Source organism: Balaenoptera ricei, chromosome 20 (assembly GCF_028023285.1).
Source record: "Balaenoptera ricei isolate mBalRic1 chromosome 20, mBalRic1.hap2, whole genome shotgun sequence".
In the NCBI taxonomy this organism is placed as follows: Eukaryota; Metazoa; Chordata; class Mammalia; order Artiodactyla; family Balaenopteridae; genus Balaenoptera; species Balaenoptera ricei.
Genome location: NC_082658.1, coordinates 26,832,182 through 26,853,812, shown reverse-complemented (window position 1 = coordinate 26,853,812; position 21,631 = coordinate 26,832,182). Strand labels below are relative to the sequence as shown.

Genomic DNA, 21,631 nt, shown 5'->3' with positions numbered 1-21,631 from the left:
GATGTGGAACTTACCGTTACTGTAGGATCCAATATGGAGACTGTACATTCTCCAGTCATGCAGGAGACCCCACCTCAGCCTCCAGAGGCACCTCAGGAGGTTGTAGTTCAATCTCCATTCCAGCAGGAGGTGACAGTTCCAACCCCAAGTAAGGATCAAGGTCAGCATTCAACATCATCCAGTGTCACCGTTCATCATGTGGACCTAGAGCAAACCACAACTCCAGAACCCACTATGGAGGTTGGACATTCTACATCCCTACGGCAGACTACAGCTCCCCCTCCAAAACACCCTGAGGTGACACTTGCACAACTACACCTGACTCAAGACACAGTTCCACCTGTGGACTTAGCAGTTAACATATCTCAGCAACCAAGGCCATCTGAGACAGTACTTTTTCCTTTGACTCAGTATTCAGTATCCACAGGTATTCCTGATGTAAAATATACCCCAGAAAAGAAGCAGCCAGAACAGAATGCCACCACAAACATCAGCATATGTGAGCTCTGTAGCTGCAAAAATGAGACACTGTCGTGTGTTGTTCTCAGCCCAAAGAGAAAGCTCCACAGAGTGCATGAGCCAGAGTCTAACACCTACAATGGCGCCTTCACCATCATGTAAGAATCGCCTTTCCTCATTTGTTCTCTGCATCCTGCCTGACATGGCAGCCTTTCTTCAGGTCTTCCTGGGTCCTCCTTATCTCCCAATCCACATAGACTGACTTTCTGTTTCCACCTTTTGTTTGTCCATGATTCCTTATCTTCATTCTCCTTCTTACTATTTTTCCCTCTCCTCCAGTCTTTTACTTTTAATTGCCCTTATTTTTTCCTTCTCCATTTTTTACCCCATTATTTAATTTCTTAACATCTACTCTTCTCCCATCTTTATTACATCTTCTTTACAGCAAAATGTCCCTCTCCCCATCTCATTGGTGGTAATACAGCAAAGTGGTTAAGAGTAGAGATTCTGGAGCCAGACTACCTGGGTTTGAACCCAGGTCTGTCATTTATTAGCTTTATGACTCAATTTCCTCATCTGTAAAATGGGGATTATGGTAGTCATCATTGCATAGGATGACTCCTATGACTCCTAAATCTCCCAATGACTCTAATCTTAAGGATTCTCTATGTAGAGTATCATGTCATCTGCAAACAATGACAGCTTTACTTCTTCTTTTCCGATTTGGATTCCTTTTATTTCTTTTTCTTCTCTGATTGCTGTGGCTAACACTTCCAAAACTATGTTGAATAATAGTGGTGAGACTGGGCAACCTTGTCTTGTTCCTGATCTTAGTGGAAATGGTTTCAGTTGTTCACCATTGAGGACAATGTTGGCTGTGGGTTTGTCATATATGGCCTTTATTATGTTGAGGAAAGTTCCCTCTATGCCTACTTTCTGCAGGGTTTTTATCGTAAATGGGTGTTGAAATTTGTCAAAAGCTTTCTTTGAATCTATTGAGATGATCATATGGTTTTTCTCCTTCAATTTGTAGGCAGAACACTCTATGACATAAATCACAGCAAGATCCTTTTTGCCCCACCTCCTAGAGAAATGGAAATAAAAACAAAAATAAACAAATGAGACCTAATGAAACTTAAAAGCTTTTGCACAGCAAAGGAAACCATAAAAAAGACCAAAAGACAACCCTCAGAATGGGAGAAAATATTTGCAAATGAAGCAACTGACAAAGGATTAATCTCCAAAATTTACAAGCAGCTCACACAGCTCAATAACAAAAAAAAAACAAACAACCCAATGCAAAAATGGGCCAAAGACCTAAATAGACACTTCTCCAAAGGAGATATATAGATTGCCAACAAACACATGAAAGAATGCTCAACATCATTAATCATTATAGAAATGCAAATCAAAACTACAATGAAATATCATCTCACACCAGTCAGAATGCCCATCATCAAAAAATCTACAAACAATAAATGCTGGAGACGGTGTGGAGAAAAGGGCACCCTCTTGCATTGTTGGTGGGAATGTAAATTGATACAGCCACTATGGAGAACAGTATGGAGGTTCCTTAAACAACCACAAATAGAACTACCATACGACCCAGCAATCCCACTACTGGGCGTATACCCTGAGCAAACCATAATTCAAAAAGAGTCATGTACCAATATGTTCATTTCAGCTCTATTTACAATAGCCAGGACATGGAAGCAACCTAAGTGTCCATCGACAGATGAATGGATAAAGAAGATGTGGCAGAGAGAGGAGAAGATGGCAGAAGAATAAGAAGCGCAGATCACCTTCCTCCCCACAGATACATCAGAAATACATCTACACGTGGAACTGCTCCTATAGAACACCCACTGAATGCTGGCAGAAGATCTCAGACCTCCAAAAAGGCAAGAAACTCGCCATGTCCCTGGGTAGGTCAAAAGAAAAAAGAAAAAACAGAGACAAAAGAATAGGGATGGGACCTGCACCAGTGGGAGGGGCCTGTGAAGGAAGAAAGGTTTCCACACACTAGGATGCCCCTCTGTGGGCGGAGACTGCAGGTGGCGGAGGGGGGAAGCTTCGGAGCCGTGGAGGAGAACGCAGCAACAGGGGTGTGGAGGGCAAAGCGGAGAGATTCCCACACAGAGAGCAGTGCCGACCAGCACTCACCAGCCCGAGAGGCTTGTCTGCTCACCTGCCAGGGTGGGTGCGGGCTGGGAGCTGAGGCTCGGGCTTCAGAGGTCGGATTCCAGGGAGATGACTGGGGTTGGCGGTGTGAACACAGCCTGAAGGGGTTAGTGCACCACAGTTAGCTGGGAGGGAGTCTGGGAAAAAGTCTGGACCGACCGAAGAGGCAAGAGACTTTTTCTTCCCTCTTTGTTTCCTGGTGCGCGAGGAGAGGGGATTAAGAGCGCTGCTTAAAGGAGCTCTAGAGACAGGCGCGAGACGTGGCTATCAGTGCGGACCCCAGAGATGGGCATGAGATGCCAAAGAGGCTGCTGCAGCCACCAAAAAACCTCTGTGTGAGCACAGGTCACTCTCCACACCTCCCCTCCTGGAAGCCTGTGCAGCCCGCCATTGCCAGGGTCCCGTGATCCAGGGACAACTTCTCCAGGAGAACGCACTGAGGGCCTCAGGCTGGTGCAACATCACGCCGGCCTCTGCCGCCCCAAGCTCGCCCCGCACTCCATACCCCTCCCTCCCTCCCGTCCTGAGTGAGCCAGAGCCACCGAAGCAGCTGCTCCTTTAACCCCATCCTGTCTGAGCGAAGAACAGACGCCATCAGGCGACCTACACTCAGAGGCGGGTTCAAATCCAATGCTGAACCCCGGGAGCTGTGCGAACAAAGAAGAAAAGGAGAAATTTCGCCCAGCAGCCTCAGAAGCAGTGGATTAAAGCTCCACAATCAACGTGATGTACCCTGCATCTGTGGAATACCTGAATAGACAATGAATCATCCCATAATGAGGAGGTGGACTTTAGGAGCAAGATATATTATTTTTTCCCCCTTTTCCTCTTTTTGTGAGTGTGTATGTGTATGCTTCTGTGTGAGATTTTGTCTGTATAGCTTTGCTTTCACCATTTGTCCTAGGGTTCTGTCCGTCCTTTTTTTAAAATTTTTTTCTTAATAATTATTTTTTAATTTAATAATTTTATTTTATTTTATCTTACTTTATTTTATTTTATTTTATCCTCTTTCTTTCTTTCTTTCTTTCTATTTTTTCTCCCTTTTATTCTGAGCCATGTGGATGAAAGGCTATTGGTGCTCCAGCCAGGCATCAAGGCTCTGCCTCTGAGGTGGGAGAGCCAACTGCAGGACACTGGTCCACAAGAGACCTCCCAGCTCCACGTAATACCAAACGGTGAAAACCTCCCAGAGATCTCCCTTACAACACCAAGACCCAGCTTCACTCAACGACCAGCAAGCTACAGTGCTGGACACCCTATGCCAAACAGCTAGCAAGACAGGAACACAGACCCATCCATTAGCAGAGAGGCTGCCTAAAATCATAATAAGGCCACAGATACCTCAAAACACACCACCAGACGTGGACTTGCCCACCAGAAAGACAAGATCCAGCCTCATCCACCAGAACACAGGCACTAGTCCCCTCCACCAGAAAGCCTACACAACACACTGAACCAACTTTAGCCACTGCGGACAGATGTCAAAAACAACAGGAACTATGAACCTGCAGCCTGAGAAAAGGAGACTCCAAACACAGTAAGATAAGCAAAATGAGAAGACAGAAAAACACACAGCAGATGAAGGAGCAAGGTAAAAGCACACCAGACCTAACAAATGAAGAGGAAATAGGCAGTCTACCTGAAAAAGAATTCAGAATAATGATAGTAAAGATGATCGAAAATCTTGGAAATAGAATAGACAAAATGCTAGAAACATTTAACAAGGACCTAGAAGAACTAAGGAGGAAACAAGCAAGGATGAACAACACAATAAATGAAATTAAAAATACTCTAGAAGGGATCAATAGCAGAATAACTGAGGCAGAAAAACGGATAAGTGACCTGGAAGATAAAATAGTGGAAATAACTACTGCAGAGCAGAATAAAGAAAAAAAAATGAAAAGAACTGGGGACAGTCTCAGAGACCTCTGAGACAACAGTAAACGCACCAACATTCGAATTATAGGGGTCCCAGAAGAAGAAGAGAAAAAGAAAGGTACTGAGAACATACTTGAAGAGATTATAGTTGAAAACTTCCCTAATATGGGAAAGGAAATAGTTAATCAAGTCCTGGAAGCACAGAGAGTCCCATACACGATAAATCCAAGGAGAAACACGCCAAGACACATATTAATCAAACTATCAAAAATTAAATATAAATATAAAGAAAACATATTAAAAGAGCAAGGGAGAAAGAATAAATAACACACAAGGGAATCCCCATAAGGTTAACAGCAGAAACTCTGCAAGCCAGAAGGGAGTGGCAGGACATATTTAAAGTTATGAAGGAGAAAAACCTACAACCAAGATTACTCTACCCAGCAAGGATCTCATTCAGATTTGATGGAGAAATTAAAACTCTTACAGACAAGCAAAAGCTGAGAGAGTTCAGCACCACAAAACCAGCTTTACAATAAATGCTAAAGGAACTTCTCTAGGCAAGAAACACAAGAGAAGGAACACACCTACAATAGCAAACCCAAAACATGTAAGAAAATGGGAATAGGAACATACATATCAATAATTACCTTAAATGTAAATGGATTAAATGCTCCCACCAAAAGACACAGACTGGCCAAATGGATACAAAAACAAGACCCGTATATATGCTGTCTACAAGAGACCCACTTCAGACCTAGGGACACATACAGACTGAAAGTGAGAGGATGGAAAAAGATATTCCATGCAAATGTAAATCAAAAGAAAGCTGGAGGAGCAATTCTCATATCAGACAAAATAGACTTTAAAATAAAGACTATTACAAGAGACAAAGAAGGACCCTACATAATGATCAAGGGATCAATCCAAGAAGAGGATATAACAATTGTAAATATTTATGCACCCAACATAGGAGCACCTCAATCCATAAGGCAAATACTAACAGCCATAAAAGGGGAAATCGACAGTAACACAATCATAGTAGGGGACTTTAACACCCCACTTTCACCAATGGACAGATCATCCAAAATGAAAATAAATGAGGAAACACAAGCTTTAAATGATACATTAAAAAAGATAGACGTAACTGATATTTATAGGACATTCCACCCAAAAACAACAGAATACACATTTTTCTCAAGTGCTCATGTAACATTCTCCAGGATAGATCATATCTTGGGTCACAAATCAAGCCTTGGTAAATTTAATAAAATTGAAATCGTGTCAAATATCTTTTCCAACAACAACGCTATGAGACTAGATATCAATTACAGGAAAAGATCTGTAACAAATACAAACACATGGAGGCTAAACAATACACTACTTAATAACGAAGTGATCACTGAAGAAATCAAAGGGGAAATCAAAAAATATATAGAAACAAATGACAATGGAGACACGACGACCTAAAACCTATGGGATGCAGCAAAAGCAGTTCTAAGAGGGAAGTTTATAGCAATGCAATCCTACTTTAAGAAACAGGAAACAGGGCTTCCCTGCTGGCACAGTGGTTGAGAATCTGCCTGCCAATGCAGGGGACACAGGTTGGAGCCCTAGTCTGGGAGGATCCCACATTGCACAGAGTAATTGGGCCCGTGAGCCACAATTACTGAGCCTGCGCGTCTGGAGCCTGTGCTCTGCAACAAGAGAGTCCGTGATAGTGAGAGGCCCGTGCACCACGATGAAGAGTGGCCCCCGCTTCCTGCAACTGCAGAAAGCCCTCGCAAAGAAGTGAAAACCCAACACAGCCATAAGATAAATAAATAAATAAAAATTAAAAACCAAACAAAACAATTGGCCAGATACTGATGTTCTAAAAAAAAAAACAAAAACAAACAACAGGAAACATCTCGAATAAACAACCTAACCTTGCACCTAAAGCAATTAGAGAAAGAAGAACAAAAAACCCCAAAGTTAGCAGAAGGACAGAAATCATAAATATCAAATCAGAAATAAATGATAAAGAAATGAAGAAAACAATAGCAAAGATCAATCAAACTAAAAGCTGGTTCTTCGAGAAGATAAACAAAACTGATAAACCATTAGCCAGACTCATCAAGAAGAAAAGGGAGAAGACTCAAATCAATAGAATTAGAAATGAAAAAGGAGAAGTAACCACTGACACTGCAGAAATACAAACGATCATTAGAGATTACTACAAGCAACTCTATGCCAATACAATGGACAACCTAGAAGTAATGGACAATCTCTTAGAAATGCACAAACTTCCGAGACTGAACCAGGAAGAAATAGAAAATATGAACAGACCAATCACAAGCACTGAAATTGAAACTGTGATTAAAAATCTTCCAACAAACAAAAGCCCAGGACCAGATGGCTTGACTGGCGAATTCTATCAAACATTTAGAGAAGAGCTAACACCTATCCTTCTCAAACTCTTCCAAAATATTGCAGAGGAAGGAACACTCCTCAACTCATTCTACGAGGCCACCATCACCCTGATACCAAAACCAGACAAAGATGTCACAAGGAAAGAAAACTACAGGCCAATATCACTGATGAACATAGATGCAAAAATCCTCAACAAAATACTAGCAAGCAGAATCCAACAGCACATTAAAAGGATCATACACCATGGTCAAGTGGGATTTATCTCAGGAATGCAAAGATTCTTCAATATATACAAATCAATCAACGTGATACACCATATAAACAAATTGAAGGAGAAAAACTATATGATTATCTCAATAGTTGCAGAGAAAACTTTTGACAAAATTCAACACCCATTTATGATAAAAACCCTCTAGAAAGTAGGCATAGAGGGAACTTATCTCAACATAATAAAGGTTATATATGACAAACCCACAGCCAACATTATTCTCAATGGTGAACAACTGAAACCATTTCCACTAAGATCAGGAACAAGACAAGGTTGCCCAGTCTCACCACTATTATTCAACATAGTTTTGGAAGTGTTAGCCACAGCAATCAGAGAAGAAAAAGAAATAAAAGGAATCCAAATCGGAAAAGAAGAAGTAAAGCTGTCATTGTTTGGAGATGACATGATACTCTCCATAGAGAATCCTAAAGATGCTACCAGAAAACTACTAGAGCTAATCAATGAATTTGGTAAAGTAGCAGGATACAAAATTAATGCACAGAAATCTCTTGCATTCCTATACATTAATGATGAAAAATCTGAAAGTGAAATTAAGAAAACACTCCCATTTACCATTGCAACAAAAAGAATAAAATATCTAGGAATAAACCTACCTAAGGAGACAAAAGACCTGTATGCGGAAAATTATAAGACACTGAAGAAAGAAATTAAAGATGATACAAATAGATGGAGCGATATACCATGTTCTTGGATTGGAAGAATCAACATAATGAAAATGACTCTACTACCCAAAACAATCTACAAATTCAATGCAATCCCTATCAAACTACCACTGGCATTTTTCACAGAACTAGAACAAAAAATTTCACAATTTGTATGGAAACACAAAAGACTCCGAATAGCCAAAGCAATCTTGAGAACGAAAAATGGAGCTGGAGGAATCAGGCTCCCTGACTTCAGACTATACTACAAAGCTACAGTAATCAAGACAGTATGGTACTGGCACAAAAACAGAAACATAGATCAATGGAACAGGATAGAAAGCCCAGAGATAAACTCGTGCACATATGGTCACCTTATCTTTGATAAAGGAGGCAAGCATATACAGTGGAGAAAAGACAGCCTCTTCAATAAGTGGTGCTGGGAAAATTGGACAGGTACATGTAAAAGTATGAAATTAGAACAGTCCCTAACACCATACAAAAAAATAAACTCAGAATGGATTAAAGACCTAAATGTGAGGTCAGACACTATAAAACTCTTAGAGGAAAACATAGGCAGAACACTCTATGACATAAATCACAGCAAGATCCTTTTTGACCCAGCTCCTAGAGAAATGGAAATAAAAACAAAAATATACAAATGGGACCTAATGAAACTTCAAAGCTGTTGCACAGCAAAGGAAACAATAAACAAGACGAAAAGACAACCCTCAGAATGGGAGAAAATATTTGCAAATGAAGCAACTGACAGAAGATTAATATCCAAAATTTACAGGCAGCTCATGCAGCTCAATAACAAAAGAACAAACAACCCAATCCAAAAATGGGCAGAAGACCTAAATAGACATTTCTCCAAAGAAGATATACAGATTGCCAACAAACACATGAAAGAATGCTCAACATCATTAATCATTAGAGAAATGCAAATCAAAACTACAATGAGATATCATCTCACATCAGTCAGAATGGCCATCATCAAAAAATCTAGAGACAATAAATGCTGGAGAGGGTGTGGAGAAAAGGGAACACTCTTGCACTGTTGGTGGGAATGTAAATTAATACAGCCACTATGGAGAACAGTATGGAGGTTCCTTAAAAAGCTACAAATAGAACTACCATATGACCCAGCAATCCCACTACTGGGCATATACCCTGAGAAAACCATAATTCAAAAAGTGTCATGTACCAAAATGTTCATTGCAGCTCTATTTACAGTAGCCAGGACATGGATGCAACCTAAATGTCCATCATCGGATGAATGGATAAAAAGATGTGGCACATGTATGCAATGGAATGTTACTCAGCCATAAAAAGAAGCGAAATGGAGTTATTTGTAGTGAGGTGGATGGAGTTAGAGTCTGTCATACAGAGTGAAGTAAGTCAGAAAGAGAAAAACCAATACAGCATGCTAACACATATATATGGAATCTAAGGGGGAAAAAAAAAAGGTCATGAGGAACCTAGTGGCAAGACGGGAATAAAGACACAGACCTACTAGAGAATGGACTTGAGGATATGGGGAGGGAGAAGGGTAAGAGGTGACAAAGTGAGAGAGTGGCATGGACATATATACACTCCCAAACATAAAATAGATAGCTAGTGGGAAGCAACCGTGTAGCACAGGGAGATCAGCTCGGTGCTTTGTGACCACCTAGAGGGGTGAGATAGGGAGGGTGGGAGGGAGGGAGATGCAAGAGGGAAGACCTATGGGAATATATGTATATGTATAACTGATTCACTTTATTATAAAGCAGAAACTTACACACCATTGTAAAGCAATTATATTCCAATAAAGATGTTAAAAAAAGTATAAATTCTCAATATTAAAATAATACACAGAAATAAAAAAGACAAAGTCTTACCACTCAAAGATAACTATTATTAATATTTCAATGTATTTCTACAGGTCTTTCCTCTGTATTTCTTATTTGTTTACATAGTTGTGTATAGTATGTATAATTTGGAATTCAGTTTTTCTACTTTACATTGATAATAAAATATTCATTTAAAAAAAATTTATTCAAGAATAAAGATATTAAAGAAATTGGATGTGCAGTTTAAAACCTTCCAACAAAGAAACTTCAAGTCCAGGTGGCTTAAGTGATAAATTCTACCAAACACTTAAGGAATAAAATAATGCCAATTGTACACAAACTCTACCAGAAAGTTGAAGAGAAGGGAATACTTCCCAACTTATTTATAAGGCCAACTTTCACTGTATCAAGATTAGACAACGACATTACAAGAAAACTATAGACCAATATCTCTCTTGAACACAGAGGCAAAAATTCTTAACAAAATTTTAGCATATCAAATCCAATAATATATAAAAAGATGATACATAATGACCAAGTGGGGTTTATCTCTAGAATGAAAGGTTGGTTTAATATTTAAAAATCAATTTACCCAACTTAGTACACTAAAAAAGAAAAATCAGGACATCTCTGGTGGGGCAGTGGTTAAGAATCCACCTGCCAGTGCAGGGGACATGGCTTTGAGCCCTGGTCCGGGAAGATTCCACATGCCACGGAGCAACTAAGTCCACGCACCACAACTACTGAGCCTGTGCTCTAGAGCCTGTGAGCCACAACTACTGAGCTCATGTGCCACAATTAGTGAAGCCCGTGCACCTAGAGCCCATGCTCTGCAACAAGAGAAGCCACCACAATGAGGAGCCAGTATACTGCAAAGAAGAGTAGTCCTTGCTCGCCACAGCTAGAGAAAGCCTGCTTGCAGCAATGAAGACCCAATGCAGCCAAAAATAAATAAAGAAATTAAGAAAAGAAGAGAAAAATCACATAATCATTGCAATGGATGCAGGAAAAGAATGAAAAAATCTAACATCCATTCCTGATTAAAGAAAAAAACAGCCCTCAGTACACTAGGAATGGAAGGAGACTTCCTCAACTTGATAAATAACTTCGACAAAAAAACCTAACATCATATTTAATGGTGAAGGACAAAGTACTTTCTCTCCAGGATCGTGACAAAGGCAAGGATGTCTGCTCTCATTACTTCTATTTGGCATTGCACTGAAAGTTCTAGTCACTGCAATAGGGCAACAAAAAGAAAAGAGATATTCAGAATGGAAAGGAAGAAGTAAAACTATCTTTATTTGCGGATAACATGATTATGTAGAAAACCTGACAGAATCTACAAAATTGCTACTGGAACTAATAAATGAGTTTATCAAGTTTGCAGGGTACAAGATCAACATACACAAAGATTAATATATCTCAACAAACAAGCAGAGATCAAAGTTTTAAAATACTACTTATAATAAAATCAATCATATAAAATACTTAGAATAAATCTGACAAAAGTTGTAAAAAAAGGGAACCCTCCTGCACTGTTGGTGGGAATGTAAATTGATACAGCCACTATGGAGAACAATATGGAGGTTCCTTAAAAAACTAAAAATAGAATTACCATATGACACAGCAATCCCACTACTGGGCATATACCCAGAGAAAACCGTAATTCAAAAAGACACATGCACCCGAATGTTCATTGCAGCACTATTTACAATAGCCAGGTCATGGAAGCAACCTAAATGCCCATCAACAGACGAATGGATAAAGAAGTTGTGGTACATATATACAATGGAATATTACTCAGCCATAAAAAGGAACGAAATTGAGTCATTTGTTGAGACGTGGATGGATCTAGAGACTGTCATACAGAGTGAAGTAAGTCAGAAAGAGAAAAACAAATATCGTATATTAATGCATGTATGTGGAACCTAGAAAAATGGTACAGATGAGCCAGTTTGCAGGGCAGAAGTTGAGACACAGATGTAGAGAATGGACATATGGACACCAAGGGGGGAAAACTGCGGTGGGGTGGGGATGGTGGTGTGCTGAATTGGGCGATTGGGATTGACATGTATACACTGATGTGTATACAATTGATGCCTAATAAGAACCTGCAGTATAAAAAAACAAACAAAACAACTAATACTAAACTTTCATTGGGCTATTTGTATGGAAATATGTTAATATAAATGTTTCAGACATTACATGAAATTTCTAAAAATCTTATATTTGTATTTGTATGGAAATATGTTAATATAAATGTTTCAGACATTACATGAAATTTCTAAAAATCTTATATGTTCTGGTATAATGTTATAAGTAATAATCCTAGGTATTACTTTAAAATGTATATCTCAGAAATAACTAATTTTCTTGTCAACTGCATTATTATGAACTTTCATCAAATCTTTAACCGTGGTCATTTTTAAGTCTTTTGTCATTTACAGACAGTTCTGGGTGTACTCTGATGATTTTGCAAATATGTTCCTATAAAAGGGTTTCATCTTCAAGAAAGTCATGGAAAAGACTCTGACAAGTACAGGTTTCTGGTAACTGACTGTACAGCTGAACTGAATGAATAAGCATTTTCAGAACTCTAATGAAAAACTGATGAACTCATAAAAGTGCTAACAAAAGATCAAGATGAAAAAAAAATTAATTACATGGGACTGAGTGAACTGATGAGGATGAGTATAATTTTTGTGACTTTCTGTCTGAATTAAAAAAAAAAAATCCCACAAGGACTCAGAGGCAAAGAATATACAAATCAATTTTCACTGCAAAGTAAAGGAGCTGTTACAGTGGAGGACTACTGGACTGAATGTCAATATTATGACATAGTATGAGTGTGTTTCATGTTTGGTAATTGCAATCATTGTTGCTTTTGTTGTGGTCATCCATGTACAATGCTTGGTGTCAGTCTATTTATCTCTTGTAAAAATAAAATACAGTGTGTGTGTGTGAAAAAAAAAGGACTTGCACACTGAAAACTGTAAAATATTGCTGGGGGAAATTAAGGAAGACCTAAATAAATGGAGAGATATAATGTATTCATGGATCAGAAGATTCAATATTGTTAAGATATCAATTCTCCCCAAATTGATTTATAGATCAACATCCCAGTAGGCTTTTCTATAGAAATTGACAAGCTAATTCTAAAACTCATATGGAAATAAAATTTAGAATAACTAAAACAACTTTGAAAAAGAACAAAGTTGAAGAACTAACAGTAACTGATTTCAAGGCCTATGAAGCTACACTTTAAGGACATTATGATAGTAGTGTAAAGATAGACAAAAAGATCAAAGGAACAGAATAGAAATTTCAGAAGTAGAGAGATGTGGACAACTGAATTTCAGGTTCAAAGGAATTTAAGTGGAGAAACGATAGTCTTTTCAACAAATGATGTTGGAACAATTGAATATCCAGGTGCAAAAAAAAAAAAAATGAACTTCCATCCAAACCATATACAGAAATGAACTCAAATTTGTTCAAAGATTTAAATGTACAACATAAAACTATAAAACATAAAATTATAAAACTTCTAGAACAAAACAGGTGAAAAATTTTATGACCTTGAGTTAGGCAGGATTTCTTAGATACAACACCAAAAGCATAATCCATAAAAGAAGAACATAGATAAATTAGACACCATCAAAATTAAGAATTTCTGCACTGCAAAAGACACTCCTGAGAGAAGGAAAAGATGAGTCACAGAATGGGAGAAAATATTTAACAACTTACATATTGGATAAAGGACTAAGTTCCATATTGGATAAAGGACTAATTTCCATATTGGGTAGAGGACTAATTTCCCTTTAAAGAACTGTCAAAACTCCAGAAAAATATAGATAAAAGATTCAAAGATATACAGATGGAAAGTAAGCATATGAAAAGATGTTTGACATGATTAATCATTAGGGATGCTACAGTGAGATACAACTACACACCTATTAAATTATCTAAAATTAAAAATACTGAGCAAAGCAAGTGCTGGCCGCAATGTGAAGAAAATGCAACTCTCATGCACTGCTGGTCGAGATGTAAAATGATCAAACCACTATGGAAAATAGGTATTTTTTAAAAACTTAAACATAAACTTTCCAATGATTGAGCCATTCTACTTGCAGGTATTTACCCAAAAGAAATGGAAGTATACATCCATACAAAGACTTGTACAGAAATATTCATAGCAACTTTATCTGTAATAGACAAAGACTGAAACAACTCAAATGTCCATCAATGGTGAATAGATAAATTGTGGTACATCCATATAATGGAACACTATTCAGCAATAAACAGAAATGAATTACTGATATATACAACAATATGGATGAAGATTAAAATAATCATGCTGAGTTAGAAGCCAGTTAGAAAAAAGTATACACCGTATGATTCTATTTACATAAAATTCTACAAAATGCGAACAGAAAGCAGATAAATGGTTGCATGGTGACTGGGAAGGACAAGGAACGATAGCAAGGAAGAATTACACATTGACATTAAGAAACTTTCTGAGGTGATGGACATTTTGATTTTGGTGATTTTTTCATGGTGTGTATGTATGTGTGTGTGTGAACACAGATTATTGTATGTCAATTATACCTCAAAATGCTGTTAAAAGAAATGATATTATATGAGAGAGACAATTGGGGAAATTTGAATAGCAACTCTTTATTAGGTAATATTATTGTGTAGGAATTTAATTTATTCAATACTCTGTGTTAACAGTATTGTAGTTACATAGGAAAATAATTTTTAATATCCAGAGAAGAGGGTATCTAGCTAACAAGAGAGGGATCACAATTGCAGCAGATACTGTGGGAGGCTGAGGAAGATGAGGCTAGAGCAGTGACCAATGTGTGACTGCGTGGTGAAGACAGTCACTTGTCAGCTGACCTGACAAAGACGGTTGGAACAGACTGCTAAATGCAGGGCCCTTTCCGCCTACTAATCTCATGCAATTCCGTCAACTAGCCTTGGCACAACAGAAAGTTTCTATTAGCTTGCCATATTGGAAGGGGGATGGCACAATTTTAGGTACAGTACGTTGTGTAATAAACTGTCACCATAGGGTCCTACAGAAATAGTTTTTTAAACTGCAAAAAAATGAAACTTGACCCTTCCCTCACAACATATATGAAAATTAACTCAAAATGAATCATAGGCCGAAATGTAACTATACAACTTCTGGAAGAAAACATAGGAAAAATCTTTGTGATTTTGGGTTAGACAATGGGGTCTCACACAAAGATTTCTTAGATAAGACACAAAAAAGCACAAACCATCTAAGGAAAATTGCTAAGGGACTTCCCTGGTGGTTAAGACTCGTAGTTCCCAATGCAGGGGGCCCGGGTTCGATCCCTGGTCAGGGAACTAGATCCCACATGCATGCCACAACTAAGAGATAGCATGCCACAACTAAGAAGCCCATGAGCCACAATTAAGGAGCCCATCTGCCACAACTAAGACCCAGCACAACTAAATAAGTAAATTAAATAAATATAAAAAAAAGAAAAATTGCTAAATTAGAGTTCATCAAAAATTTAAAACTTTTAGTCTTCAGAGACACTTTAATACAATGAAGATAAGTCACAATCTGGGAGAAGATATTTACTAAACACATATCTGGGAGAAAGGACATTTTCCATTGCTTTTTATATAAAGCACTCTTAAAACTCAATATAAATACCCAATTAAAAAATGGATTTGAACAGACACTTCATTTCAAAAGATATTTGCACATGAATAGACACTCAACATCATCAGCTATTACAGAAATGCAAAATGTGGCAAAAACCACGAGATGCAACTACACACCTACTGGAAAGGCTAAAAGTTTTTAAAAATCAAATATAAGGATCAGGTGAAGATGTGGAGCCACTGCAACTCTCATAGACTGCTAGTGGGAAAGCAAAATGGCACAGGCACTTTAGAACACAGTTTAGCAGTTTCTTAAAAAGTTAAATATGCACTTAGCATATGATGAAGTAATCCCACCCTTAGGTATTTTACCCCAAAGAAATGAAAACATATGCTCGCACAAAACATATGTTCACACACACATGTGAGTGTTTTCAGAGGCTTTGTTCATAATAGCCAAAAAACTAGAAACAACTCAAATGTTCATCAAATGATGAATGCGTAAACAAACTGTGTATCCACACAACTAGAATACTACTCAGCAATAAAAAGGAATGAACTACTGACAGGTGCACCAAAACAGATGAATCTCCAAAGAGACTGGCTAAGTCAAAGAAGCCAAAAACAAAAGGCTACATACCACATGATTTCATTTATAAGGTATTCTGGAAAAGGCAACATTATACGGACAAAATTCAGATTGGTTGCCAGGGGCTAGTAGTGGGAGGAGGACGGATTGACTACAAAGGGACATGAGGTGTCCTTTGGGAGTGCAGAAGTTTTCTTTACCTCAAATGTGGTGGTGGCTACAGAACTATACATTTGTCAAAACACATCACACTGTATATTTAAAAATAGTGACTTTTGTTAAATGAAAATTATACATAAATAAACCTGACTTAAGAAAATAATAAAACAAACCTAAAAAAACAATTGTGTGAAAACAAATGTAAGAAAAATCAACTTACAGTTTTTCCAATTCAAGGGTCATCATGAGGATGCTTTCAATTGTTGTAAGTGACACTTGTGTTGTTCCCATGTCTCTGAAGGAGAAGCCCAAACATGCATGATATAAAACCCAAAGACAAAAATTCTAAACTTAAAAAGATACTTAACATGTGATTACTTCAATTCTGGCTTCTTACTTGCCATACATGATAATTCCAAAGAGCTCTTACTGAAGAAATTTAAATTTGCATCATCAAATTAATGACCTTGGTGCTGAACAGTACAATCATTTTTATTATCCTAACTTCTCATTTTCAATTGCATCTACCTCTTTTGATCACTCTTTTTTTAAAAAATAATGTACCCCTTATTCCTTTTTGCTTTCTGGGATAAATAATATTCCTACATGCATCTACATGTTCCATATCTATATGTGTTCTTCAACACTGTTCTCATTCTCTGCTGGCTGTCTTACTCATATATATTCTTCCTTAATCCTTTTCTTTGCCAATAACTCTTATTTTCAATAACCCAGTTAAAATCTAAATTATGACTTTTTAGCCAAAGTACTCAATCTTTGACGAAAGTAAAAAAGAGCAGAAATTATCTCATGAGCCATGAAACTCTTGTAATACTTACAAATATTTTAATGCTGGCAATTTAAAAAGATAAGGATCTTCAACTCTTGTCAAAGGATTATGATTGAGAATTCTGAAAAATGGAATGGAATTTAAATTATCTGAATTTTCAATTACTTCCATGAAAGCTTATATTCAGTTTTTTTGGTATGGAACTTGAAGGTTTAAAAAAAGAGTCATTTTCTGTCTTTACCTATAAATCACCCTTAGCATCTGTAAAACACTCTTTCATTGGAAACTACCCAGGTTTCTAGATGACTATGTGGAGAAGAGAAACAAACAAACAAACAAAAATATAGAAAAAAAGTGGCTAGCAAAGAAAAAATATGCCAAAGAACTTTTCAGGTTAAAAACCCTAGAAGTGACTATGCTGGTAGGAAGCCCTTGCTCGGTAAAAAAAGTACTATTTCTAGTGTCCTCCACAATTCAAGGTGTTTTTCCTTCATCTCTACAAATTTTTTAAAATTTCATGATTTAAACTACCCAGTTAAAGACAAAAATAGGGCTAATTCCTTGGTTCTGGAGCCAAAGAAGAAGAGATATATCCAAGAGGAACTGGTGAAAGCCATACTCCCATCACATAGTCCCATGTGTATTCTTGTATCATAGCCTTTGTTACTGTGTATGTAATCACCTGTTTACTTGTCAGTCTCCTAGATTGTCAGCAACTTGAGAGCAGGGACCACACTTTATTGTCATTATTATTCCTGTTCCTGACATAGTGTCTAATATTTACTAGGTATTTAATAAATGTTTGCTGAATAAATAAATAACATTTTGTTTATATATCAATGAAATAAACAAATTAATTTTGGTGAACAAAATTTTATTCTAAAATGCTGGAATAGATTTTCTTCTAGTTCTTTCTTTCTTTCTTTTTTTCTTAGTTCTTTAAAACAAATAAGGGGGAAAAACAAAACCCCAAAAGAAACAGTAAGAAAGAAAAGAATATCTGACTTTAGGTTAACTCTACTCAAGAATTATTAGCGTATATTTGAGAATATTATAAAGATAATTATGAAAACTAATATCTTTTGGGTTGCCAGGCATCTGTGATCAGCATTTAACATTTAATCCTCACAGTAACCTTATGTGATAGATATACTACCCCATTGTACAAATGAGGAAACTGAGGCACAGAGAAGTTATATAACTTGTCCTAAGTCATCAAGCTAGTAAGAAGCAGAGCTGGAATTTGAACTCAGTTCTGACTCTAAAGCCTCTACTAAACCTGAATGAAAAAAAAGCAGGGGGGTGTTTAAAACATCTGTTACTTTAACCTTAATTTTGAGAGCACTAAATATAGAAATACCTTTTCAAACTTCATCTACCCATCTGGGAAAGTGTCTATGAGAATGATATTTTCCTCTTTTTATTTATTTATTTATTTCCCTATTTATTTATTTTTTCCTTAATCATCTCCCATGATAAATATTTAATTAGCCTATGGTCATTGAGACTTTAGAGATTTTAAAAAATATTGCAGGAAAATCAGTAAAAATGATGGAGGAAGAACATCTGAAAATTCATCCCTCCATAGAAGCAATAATAACAATAACAACAACAACAACAAGAAAACTGGCAAAAAAGGTCAGAATCAACTTTTTCTGAACTCTGGAAATTTAACCAACAGGCTTGCAGCAAATTGGGGAGCAATTTATTCAAGGAAAACAAATTAATTTCTGTAAGAACAATGAGATCTCTGTTGCTTTAATTGTCCTCGACCGTTGCTCTCCATGCCAGTGGTAGCCTTGAAAAACAGCCCACATACCTGGTACCAGAAGGAGCAGCATGGACTGGGAGGTCCTTCAAAGCCTTATTCCCAAAGAACTGTCATTGTTTTACATGTCTGGTGGTCCCCTGGAAGACCTCACTTGAAAGGCTTGCCTTTGACCTGACTGAGAGCTGTCTAGGGAGAAAAGCCTCTCCTCACGTGGCATTTTTGGAAAACATTTTCAAGCAAATATTTTAACATGGAGGTTGCATGAGGCAATGGATAACAGTTTGGGGCAAAAAACAGCCGAACCGAAAAGCTTAAAAAAAAAAGCTGAGGAATGAGATGTCCACAGAGACTTTGAAATGTTCCAATGTATTCCTGGGAAACTGGAAGACCACAAAACATATTCCTGGGAATCTAGGAAAATAACTGTTAGCATTAATAAATGAGTTCAGCAAGGTTGTAGGATATAAGATCAATATTATTTCTACACACCAGCAATGAGTAATCCAAAAATGAAATTAAGAAAACAATTCCATGTGTAACAGCATCAAAACAAATAAAACACTTAGGGAAAAATTTAAACAAGTAAATGCAAGATTCACACTGAAAAGTACAAAACTGTTGAAAGAAATTGAAGAAGATCTAAATAAATAGAAAGACATGCTGGATTCATGGACTGGAAGATAATCTTATTAAAATTTCACTACTTCCCAAATCGACCTATGGTTCCATTGCAATTCCTGTCAAAATCCCAGCTGACTTCCTTCCAGAAATTGCCAAGCTAATTCTAAAGTTCATATGGCAATTCAAGGAAACAGAATAACCAAAACAACGTTGGTAAAGAACAAAGTGGGAGGACTCACACATCCTGGTTTCAAAACTCAGTTCAAAGCGACTGCAATCACAGTGTGGTACTGGAATAAGAACAGACATGTAAATCAATGGGACAGAATTGACAGTATAGAAATAAACCCTCATATTTATGGTCTATTGATGTTCAACAAGGGTGCCAAAACAATTCAATGTGGAAAGAACAGTCTTTTCAGATGATGCTGGGACAACTGTACATCCACACACAAAATAATGAAGCTGGACTCCTACACTTCCCACCATATATGAAAATTAACTCCAAATGGATCAAATATCCAAATGTAAGAGCTGAGGTTATAAAACTCTTAGAAGAAAACACAGGAGTAAATCTTTATGACCTTGCATTAGACAACAGTTTCTTAGATATGATACCAGAAGCACAAAGGAAAAATAGATGAATTGGATTTTATAAAAATTAAAAAGTTTGTGCTTCAAAGGACACTATCAAGAAAGTGAAAAAAACATATAGAATGGGAGAAAATACTACAGGTGGGAAGAATAAGATGCAGTTGGGAGAAGAAAAGTATAGTAGTTGCTAGGTGTGACAATCTCAAAATTTTGAACTATTACAAATAAAACAGCCACCCTAAATCACCCCAAAGGACAGACCCAAGTTATTTTTGTTTTTAGCATTTATGCTTTTCTAAATCTGAGAAGCTGCCAGGATTTTAGTACATAGCAGAAAGTGATGACAACAACCTGAAGTGTGCAAGCTTTTGTGTGTACATAGCTATCTAAAGGAAACCAATGCTAGTTGACTGGGGGAGCATTAGGGCGGCTCTGTGACCGCAGCTCAATTTGCCTTCATAGTGTGGCCACACCTACCTCATTGATATTCTCAACAATGGGGTAAATAATTCAATAGGGATAAGGCTTTGATTTTCCTCTTATTCTCTCTTAGTGCTTATGTTCTTGGTACAATATTGCTGTACCACAGACAAGCCAGCATGTGAATGTGCTCTGTCTGGTTAAGTTATAAAGCCTTTCTACATTGTAGAGTCCTTCAGTTTCTAAAATCATGGAGCTTGTATTGTTAGAACCAATGAAGTGACTAAAAGAATTTTTAAAAATAAGCCATCAGTCTGGACCTGCATAGGTGAATGAAGGAGAAACACTTTAAAGTCAGAAAAAAAAGTAGACTTAACATTTAGGATTATCAACCACTGCTGGTTTTCCATAATATATTTCATTCCTGATTTTACCTGAAAGAGACATGATTACTACGACCATTCAAAAAGTGGTACTTTATTAATTAATAAGCTCTTGGCTCATCTTTGAGGTGGATTTCGAATTTAAAATAGACTACCACACTGCTAACTACTTCACCTGATATTTGTCAATAACATAGTGGCTTCATTCAAGAAATCTACTGATTTATAATTACCTGAAACTCAGTGATGAATCAAGGTTTTGTGGGGCCTGAACCTCATCTACTTTGGGAAATTCAATCTAATAAAAACATGCAAAGTTATGAATACAAAAATTGCTAGGACCCCTCTCAAGACCTTGGAAGGGACCTATGCAAGTGAGGAGCCCTGAAACCTAAGCTCCATTGAATTCATAAAAAATCGACTTCAGGTGGGGCCCTTAGCCAAACTTATTTAATGCAGGCAACTTATAAACACCCCAGTAATATGTCATTATAGGTAGTAAAATGACTTAATTCGAGGGTGGCATCTTCCCTTGGTGGCTTGCCTTTGGAAAGAGATGCAGTAAGTTTGTATCTCACCACGGCAAATGTTTCCTGAAGCAAATTATCTTTGTCTATTAGAAAGACTTAGCCCAAAACAAAGACTTACTATACTGTGACAATCTTTTGAAAGTAACTGTGAATGAGTTTTAGGAGTACAGTACTGATTTATTTCCAACACCAGATGGTTCTGATTCTTTCACTACCTTTTTCTGTCATTTAAGAGGAACACAAATTCAAAAGGAACAAGTTGGTGCCTCTTCCATTACAAATCTTTTCTAACTTACCACCCATTTTCTACTTCATCAACCCCCTCCCTCACCTTGTTACCCTGCTGCACAGATGTTAGAATGGCTCTCATATGTTTTCCCATCAACATCCATCTTTCTCCTTCCAGAATGTAAGTTTCTTGGGGATACAGTCCCTG

The 21,631-nt window shown here is 37.3% G+C and overlaps 1 protein-coding gene across 1 annotated transcript in view; it reads left to right on the top strand.

Moving 5' to 3' along the window:
• Positions 1-21,631, top strand: part of LOC132354539 (leucine-rich repeat-containing protein 37A3-like) — a 66,948-nt gene that overhangs the window by 2,462 nt on the left and 42,855 nt on the right. Inside the window, 1 exon segment of the mRNA XM_059906419.1 lies at positions 26-617. Coding sequence (XP_059762402.1) covers positions 26-617 — 592 coding nt within the window.